The sequence below is a fragment of the Mus caroli genome, unplaced genomic scaffold (genome assembly GCF_978045245.1).
Source record: "Mus caroli unplaced genomic scaffold, Mus_caroli_1 scaffold_14, whole genome shotgun sequence".
Taxonomy (NCBI): Eukaryota; Metazoa; Chordata; class Mammalia; order Rodentia; family Muridae; genus Mus; species Mus caroli.
This window is the reverse complement of record NW_028227269.1, coordinates 103,630,221-103,639,227: the sequence shown is the minus strand read 5'-3', so window position 1 is coordinate 103,639,227 and position 9,007 is coordinate 103,630,221. Positions and strand designations below refer to the sequence as shown.

General features: G+C 52.6%; 1 protein-coding gene across 1 annotated transcript; it reads right to left on the bottom strand.

The window, feature by feature from the left end:
- Positions 1–2,237: 2,237 nt before the first annotated feature.
- Positions 2,238–4,352, bottom strand: Bdkrb1 (bradykinin receptor B1). The gene is made up of 2 exons (XM_021179762.2): positions 4,280–4,352; positions 2,238–3,284 (listed from the first exon to the last, which is right to left on the bottom strand). The coding sequence occupies exon 2, from the start codon at positions 3,272–3,274 to the stop codon at positions 2,270–2,272; it is 1,005 nt and encodes a 334-aa protein (XP_021035421.1). The 5' UTR covers positions 3,275–3,284; positions 4,280–4,352; the 3' UTR covers positions 2,238–2,269.
- Positions 4,353–9,007: the final 4,655 nt, after the last annotated feature.

Sequence of the window (9,007 nt, the reverse complement as noted above, 5' to 3'; positions counted from 1 at the left end):
TGACAGATGCTCATCACCTATCTCCCATGCATCTAGAATGTCTAGCCATTGTGCCTTCCCCATCCCTGGACAGTGACCTTGTTCCTCTCTTCCTCAGGCCTTTAAGGTCTTCCCTGATGGCGGGTCTGGCCATCTATCCATCCATCTATCCATCCATCTATCCATCCATCTATCCATCCATCCATCCATCCATCTATCCATCCATCCATCCACCTCCACCTGTGCAATTCCTTGAGTCTCTATTCCTTATCTCCTTCACTATCCTTCATCCCCCAATCCTACCCCTGCCCCAGTGCCTGTCTTGTCCTTGTCACCCCTGGGACAGCTATCCTGCTGGGATGTTTGAGGACACCACCCTTGCTCTCTGTTGCACTCTGGTTCAGGTGTTCCCACAGCATCGTCCCTGCTCTGTTTCTCTTCTGATGTCACCCCTGCTAATGCCAGGATCTGCAGTGTCACCTAGAGACCCACAGGGCAAAGGCTTGGCCAGCCTGTGATGCTCCTGGGGGGTGGTAGGATGTTTAGGAGGTTGGACCATGGGGGCGTGCCCTTAGAGGAGATATTTGGGACCCTGGCTCCTGTCTGCCTTTGCACCATGCACCCCTGCCAAGATGCCCTGCACTGCCCCTAACCCACAACCTCTGAAGCTGTGAGTGGAGATGGACCTTCCCCCTCCTTACATTGACATTTCCAGGTATAATGTCACAGCGAGGGGAAGCTGACTACTGTACCACCCAGGCTTGCTTCCTTCTATCCCTCAGCCCATTCCCCACGGGCAGACTGACACTCTCAGCCTCCCAGAACCACGACAGTCTATATGCCAAAATCCAACCCCAGCACGGTCTGGAGGCGTTGTGGTGCCTGCAAAGCATCAGTGAATAAGTTCCCACCACAGAATCCTGCTCGGTGTATTCAGCAGGTCTCCTTGGAGCCCCAGAACACCTTTGGCTCTGTGAGCTCCATTTGTCGGTGGGTACCAAAGAGCCACACGCTGCATCTTTTCTCCTCTAACTCCTGCCTCTGTGACATCCTTGCCTCTCTTCCAACTCCTTTATCCTAACTTGCGAGCCCACAACTCTGCATCTAGCTTGGCGCTTCTTTCTGGACCATGCCTTTTCCCCATTTTGCTTGGCCAACTGCTGGGTTTTGTTTTTGTTTTTGTTTTTTTTTTTTTTCAAAGCCAGGCTCTGTCTCTCCCCAGAAGACTTCTCCACCGGTCCCAGCCAGCCCCCACCGCTTTGTGCTCTCATACCCATCCTGTCACCTGGATGGATGCTTCTGTCTTGTGACACTATCTTGGGTAGCATCCAGAGCTCTTTGGAGGCAGAGGTTCTGGGAGGGTCCCCTTTGGATCCTTGAAGCCAAGGAGAGATTGGATGGAGGCTCCAGCATTTGATACTATTCATGTGAACTCCAGGCAACAACCTCCCCACTGCAAAGACTGGGTAAGCACTTAGCTCTTCCTGTCCGACTCCATGGGCCCCTACATGGAGCTTAGGAAGGAACTGACCTGTTCCCTGGGAGCTGCTCTGTCTGCAGCCTATGGAGCTTCCTGTTCCAAGTTAGGGTCACTTAGAGCTTTGCAAGCTCCTTCTGGGCTGGGTCTGCAGCTACCTCACCTCTGCCCTCCTCAGCGTTCGCCTAGGAAGGTCTGGGTGAATGGAAGTGTAAAAACCGGCGCTTGCTGGGTGCTTGTATAAGTTTCCTGCCATTGCTGTAGGAATAACCACAAACTTGGCAAATCAGAGCACAACTTTATTCTCTCACCGTCATGGGGGACACGGCTGAAGTCAGCATGTTGGCCAGGCTGGGGTTTTTTCTGGAAGTTCCAGAGAGGATGTCTGTCTGTGTTCTTTTTTTTTTTTTCCAGCCTCTAAGGGTGCCTGCCATCCTGGCTGGTGGTCCGTTCCTTACAATTCTCTGACCTATGCTTCTCTCCTCACACATTCCAGCCCTTTCTAATCCCGTCTTAAAAGGGCCTCTGTGGCTGTTCTTCTCGCTCTGCCCCTGAAAAGCTTCAGGATCAGCCTAATCTCCGGATCCTTGTTAAGTGCATCTGCGAGGTCCCAGCTACCCTGTCCTCTGGCTACCCTGTCCTCCGGCATCTTTGTGGGCTGTGGCTCAGCCAACCAGATGGTCCCTATGATAGCAGAGACGGTTGGTCAAGAAGCCAGGCTTCTTGGCTCGATGCTGTTTCAATTCCAGCAGGACAGTTGGAAGAGTTCTTTCCTACTGGGCAATACGGGCATTTTATAAAGAGATGCATCATTTATAAAGTTCCCAGAACCCTGGTCTTAAAGAGCCGGCCTGCAAAGACATAAATCAGTGGGTTCAGGCAGCTGTTGACAAAAGCAAAGAAGTTGGCCAGCTGCAGGCCCAGGTCCGTGAGCTCCTTCCAGAAGCAGTCCTGGATCACTCTCACCTGGACCAGGAAATCTAGGAAGGCAAAGAAGTGGTAAGGGGCCCAGCAGACCAGGAAGGAGGCCACCAGTGTGAGGATCAGCCCCGTTGTCTTGTTGCTCTTGGGTCCCCTACACCGGGTTCTGCTGGCCTCCTTCTGTCCTCTCAGGGAGGCCAGGATGTGAAAGTTGAAGTAGAGGATGGCAGCCAATGGGAGGAGGAAACCCAGAACGTTCAACTCCACCATCCTTGCAAAATGCCAAGCTTCATGGGGGAAAAGCAGGATGCAGGCAGAGATGTTCAGATCCGGGACGACTTTGACAGAACGCAGAAGGAACGTGGGGATGCTCAAGAGGCCCCCAGCTACCCAGATGAGCAGGCAGGTTGCTTGGGCTCGCCGTCGCCGCCGGTACCCCCAGCTGGTCATGGGGTATACCAGCAACCTGTAGCGGTCCTGACTGATGGCCACCACCAGGAAGATGCTGATGAACAGGTTGGCCTTGATGACCCCGCTGACCACCCGGCAGAGGTCACTTCCAAAGGGCCAGTTGAAACGGTTCCCAACGTTCTCTGCCCAGAAGGGCAGGCCCAGCACAAACACCAGATCAGAAGTTGCCAAGTTAGCCAGGTAGATTTCTGCTATGGTTAGGCGCTGCCGCCGCTGCCGCCACCACCGTCGCCAAGGCAGAAGGAAGAAGGACAGGACTAAAAGGTTCCCCAGGAGGCCAAAGAAACAGACAGTGATGACAAACCCTGGCAGCACATGATACAGCAGATTCCAGGCTTCCGGGGCGCCCACGCAGGAGGTGATGTTGGCAGGAGCCTGCTGGCTTTGGTTAGAAGGCTGTGGCTCCAGCGAGGCCTGGGACGCCATCCACAGGAACCTGAAATTGACAGAGTAGAGAGTACAGGAGGCCAAGCCCAGCTGTGGTCTATCCCAGACAATAAAGTTTTATTGGCACACAGCCATACTCAATGCTTATGTAGAGAGCATCTGCAACGATTTTCGTGTGTTATGATGGCAGACTAGAGCGGGCACAGCACAGTCTGTCTAGCCTGCAAAGCTGACAATATTTACTACCAGTTTCTGTAGAGGAAGAGAGGACTGACCTCTAGGTTAAAAGAGGGATCTAGTAGGAGCTGGAGAAAGTGCTTATTGGTTAAAAATTCTGGCTGCTCTTCCAGAGGACCAGAGTTTGTGTGCCAGCAATCCACATGGTAGCTCACAACCATCTCTAACTTCAGTCCCAGGGAATCTGGTGTCCTCTTCTATCCTCCACAGGCATTGCATGCATACAGTGCACATACATACACACAGGCAAAATGAGTTTTTAAGAAGGGACAAGGGTCAGGCGTGGTGGCACACACCTTTAGTCAGACAGAGGACTCCACAGGCAGAGATGGGATCTCTGTGAGTTCTAGGCCAGTCTGGTCTACATAGTGAGTTCCAGGACAGCAAGGGCTGTCTCTATCGAATCTCTCTCTCTCTCTCTCTCTCTCTCTCTCTCTCTCTCTCTCTCTCACACACACACACACACACACACACAGATTGTTAAATCCCTAACCAGAGGCTGGGTATAGTGGTTTACACCTGCATATCCAGAGCTGAGGGGCCTGAAGCAATTTGGGGGTGAACAGGAAAGAGTCTGACTCAAAACAGCAACAACAACAAAAAGCCACCCCCTCCCAAACCCAGAAACAAACCCAAACAGACCAGACATAGGATAAAAATCCTTTTAAAATGAACGGTTGAAGCCTATCTCTTCTGCCAAGACGTAAGTCAGCAAGAACACTTTCTGTTAGTTGTCTTTTGCTAAGAGACATGCTCTACCATTCCATTTAACAGTCCTGAGAAGAAAACAGACTGCTATAGACTTACCCAGACAGAAAAACAAAGAGCTCGCAGCTTCAGCCGGGGTTTTGTATGGCAACAGCTGTCTTAGGAGGTTTCTGTCCTGGGCAGCTCTCTGGACACATACTGGTCTTAAATGAAACCACCTCTTTTCCCATGATGTCACAGGGGATTACCAGAAAAGTGAGTCTTTCAAGCCAGAGGAGGCTGAGGTTTGGAAGGGGGCGTGGCGCCGCCTTTCGCTCGCTTAGGGATAGCAGGAGGTTCTTCGACTACCTTTTTGCACTTTCTCCACTGACGTTTTTTGGCCTGTTGATTTTGCCTAGCTGCTGTGTGTTGGCAAACAGGCCCTGAAGACACATTTCAGTGTGGCCAATACTCTCAAGGCTCACCCCTGGCGGGATGTTGAGTGATGGCTTCCCCGATTCCCTGTTGGCTCCAGGAGGTCTGGGATTTGGCCACAGGTTCTTGGGAGCACACCAGGACAACCCATCTTGAATTTGAGCAGTGAAGGACACACAGCCAAGAATCCATCAGTGTGGACCCCATTGTACAAACAGTGAGTTCGGGGGAAAAAGTTTGACTCATGCAGGGCTCAGAGTTGAGTAAGATCAGCCGCACTTTTCCTAATCCTTGCTGACGGCTCTGGGTTTGGTTTGGGTGTGAGTTGGCATCCATGAAACTGAGCTACCCTAGACCTGGCTGTGAGAGATGCAGAAATTCCTGGCTTTCTCTGAGAGCTGAGCGCCAGGACCCTCCAGCCACTGGCCAGCCATCCCTCTTCATTTCCCCGGTTGTCTCGCTCTGCCCTTACTGCTGGAAACTGCCCAGGTTCATGGCTGGAACTGTTTCTAGAGGTGAGTCTAACTCATCCAGCAAAGATGCTCCTGCGGTGTCTGGCATCTGGTCTCTCCTCCTCTTTTATTTTTCTTTTTGCTTCCATGATTTCACGACTCCTAGCAATGTTTCCAGACACCTTCTCTTCTTGCTAGGGGATGCGAAATCATGGAAGCAGAAAGGTAAAATGAAAGAGAGTAAGCTGGAGCCTGTGAGAAGGTCTCTCGCCTTCCCCAGCACCCTGCAGAGGTGTGGCATTGTGAGCCATCTGGGGTTCCATAGGCGCTTTGTATATTCCTAGGGCTGGTGTAGCCTGAGAAAAGCTCAAAAGCTGTGAGCTTCCCCACTTGGCAGTGCAGCCAGGCCTCGCTAGCCAGTGCTGGTTCTCCCTTGATTCACAGGAGTTGTGACTGAACCATGGCTAAGAAGCACCAGTCCTGGGCACATGTCTCCCTGCCTGGCAGTGACCTGCTCCCGGCAGAGCCTTTGATTAGTTCTGGTGGGAGGAGGGAGGGCCTCTCAGAAGATATGTCGACATGTCCACAGGAAGGAGAACAGCCAAGGGCAGAAGGCCAGGCTTGGGTGGGACCGCACTCAGAAGCGTGGTGGAGGCTGATGAATCTGGCTTTGTGGGAATGAAAATGAGGTATCTGGATTGGGTCTAGGGCCACCCAGGGTAGGTTGGAGAGCGTTTGGAAAACAGGCTTATCCCCATTGTAGTGGGAAGCTGGCCTAGGGCCAGGGAGCAGAGGCTCCCCTTTATCTTCAGGGCAATGGATGATGGGAAAGGGAGACATGAGGGCCAAACAGAAGTCTGAGGAGAGGAGTGACCCTTCATGTGTACCTCTCACATGTGTGGTCAAGGCTGGCTCACCCTCACAGTCTGTTGAACTCCCTTTGTTGAGTCAGTCCCCTGAGTAAAAAATAAATAAATAAATAAATAAATAAAAAAAAATAGAAGTACCTAGAGGAGAAGCTGACCAGTCAATGCTTAAGATGAGCCCTCAAGCTAGCTGGGTACCTCTCCTGCCTAGATACCAGACCTCATCCACCATGCCTGTCCCCACAGCCCTTACCCAGCACCTGTCCTGTTCTGCTATGTCCTCAGCCCCAGGTTTCAAAGCTCACAAACAACTCTTTGGGCTATTTGACATAAATTACATGTATCACAGGTCTTAAGTTCTATTTTCTTTCAGTTCCAGTCCTCAAGAGGAAACGTCTCCAAGGCCCTAACCTGGGCGGATCAGCTCTACCTCTTTATCTTCTAGAATCTAAGCCATGTCTGCTCTGTCTCCAGCAGAAACAAAGGCAGGGCAGCCCTCCCCCCCCCCCATGCTTTTTGAGAGAGGGCATTCCTCTCACCAGCCCTCTAGACCTCCTCAACCTCGTCAGAGCTGACACATCTCTCACCACAGAGCCTTTGGCTTGCCAGTTCCCTCTGCGTGGAGCAGCCTACCCAGGAAGCCACATGCTCACCCCCTCAGGTCTTTCTGTTCCCAGCAAATTGTCTGGAGATGGGGCCATTTTGGGAGCTTCTTCTCCAACCTCCTCCCTGGCTTCCTGGCTCTTCGTTCCGCCTGCCACTTTCCACGTGTTACGTGTTAGCTCTCACTGGCTGCCCCCTGACTAAGTGTGAGGTCTCCCAGCAAGTAAGAGGGGTTTACTCTCTCCTTGTGTTACAGTCACAGTTTCAACACCAGGCACCAGGCTGAGGCACTGTGGGATGTCCAGGGTTTGTTGAGAGAATTCAGAGACCACTTACACCTAATAACAGCAATATTTCTCTTATGTCAGTAACCGTGTCCTAAGCCACGTGTGCCAGGTACAGTGTGCGCACGAGGGGTGCAGAGGTGACACAGCTCTCTCCTGCTCCCCCTTCTCAGAACGATACTCGCATCTTCCTATGGAAAACAGGAGGAAAGCCCAGGCTATCCCAGAAGTCCCCAACGTCCAGCCACGTGTTTCTGATCTCCTGGAACCAGGTGGCGGTTTTTTCTGACCTCAAGGTTTGAACCCCATCTGGTTTCGAGGGCTCAAATTGGACATTAGGGTAATAGGCATGAGACATGGAATCACTTTCCGGGACCACAAGGACCGCAAGCCTCACTCGATCACGCCAAGTAGGTTGACGGGGCTTGTTTACCATGCTGCCTTCAGGAGCTTGGATCCTCAGCTGCAGAGCTTTGCAGTCAGAACCGCAAGCCATGGCACAGGGAGGCAGCTGGGCTGGGGGGTGGGGTGGGAGGTGGGGGGCGTGCCCTCTGCTGTCTTAGTTAGGGTTACTGTGGCTGTGGTGAAACACCATGGCCAGAAGCAAGTTGAGGAGGAACGGGTTTATTCAGCTTCCACATCCCTGGTCATCACTGAGGCAGGAACCTGGAGCTGAAGCTCAGGCCATAGGAGGGAGCTGGGATTGGCTTGCTCACTATGGCTGCTTTCTCACAGAATCCAGGACCACCAGCCCAGGGTGATACCACCCACAGTGGGCTGGGCCCTCCTACCTGAGTCACTAATTAAGAAAATGCCTTACACGCTGGCCCCATCTTAGGCAGTTTCTCACTGAGGCTCCTTCCTCTCAAATGACCTTAGTTGATGTCAAGTTGACACAAAGGCATCCGGCACACCCACCCTGCTGAGCAAATGCTGCGTCTGTCCCACTGTGGAGGCCACACGGGTGCCATGGTGGAGAGGCGGCATCCCCAGGAGGCTCAGAACCCTAATTCTGTCCGCATCTACAAAACAACAGACTTCCCTAGGGCCTCAGTGGCTTGCATGAGCTCCAAGGCTGGAGGCTGAACTCTCAGCTTCTCTTTAACCTAGTTCAAAAGAACCTGCCCTTGGGTGATGGGGGAAGGAAAGAAGTGGAGTAGCCCACGTTCTGGGTCTGCAGACGTGGGTATACACACTCAGTGCTGCCAGGCCTGTGCTCCTGGCTCTAGGAGCCTGGGATGGACTCTGGTGCGCTGTGTGACCTTGGGAGAGCTCCCATCCGCTTTTGTTTGGTAAAATCTGCGCAATTCAGAATGTCAGTGTGTGACGGTCTTTCTTAGGCTGCTTCCTTCATGCCTGGGAACAGATGTCAGGACCGAGACAGCTGGAGGCCCCCAGGGGACTGCCCTTGCTCCTTCAGATCCTCGTGGCTGTCTGTCACCCTTCGCTCTCATAGGCTTAGGCCAGGTCCTCTAGTATGTGTCCCCTCCTTCTCCTCCACCCTGGGTGCTCCTCTCTTTTGCAATAATGACAGCTGTTTGACTGAGGGCCCCCTCTGCTCCAGTATAACCTCACTTTAAGCTGTTCCTTGTGCCAAGATGCTATTCCCAACGGGGCCACACTGTGGACTTCCAATTGGATGCGGTTTGTTTTGGGTTTTTGTTTGTTTGTTTGTTTGTTTGTTTTCTGGGAGATGCAGTGTGACACCCTCCTGCCCTCCCCCTCTCCCCTGGTACACCAACTTCCCTCACCCAGCTGTCACAATACCTGGTTCCTTATCTTGTAGAGGAGAAAGTACAAGCAGGGAGCTAACTTCCTCCAGCCATGAAAGCCAGTAAGCAGAGGGGAGCCAGGAGCCTGGCACCGCTGGCGGACAACTTTGGTCTTGTTGGCCCCGCCCTCTACAGTTTTCTAAGGCCCCTCTGCAGAGTCACATACTGGAGATGTTCTTTCTTAGAGGATTAACTTTCCCCATTACAGATAGAGAAACTGAGGCCAAAAGCCAGGGGAGAGAAGAGGAGTGGAGTCGCTAGCCCGGGTCACGTGGGTCACGTGGGTCACGTGGGGATGTCTCCCACGAGTACCACTTTCAGCGGAAAGCAGGTGAGGGAAGCCAGACTCCATCAGTACTCATGCGTGAGTGTGCCAACATGAACTATCTGAGAGGCCGAGGGAGAGACAGAGATGAGTAGCTACCAGAGCCGTGGG

Bases quoted from the DNA above. Each gene is read 5' to 3' on its own strand.
- Bdkrb1 (XM_021179762.2), bottom strand. From the start codon at position 3,274: ATGGCGTCCCAGGCCTCGCTGGAGCCACAGCCTTCTAACCAAAGCCAG.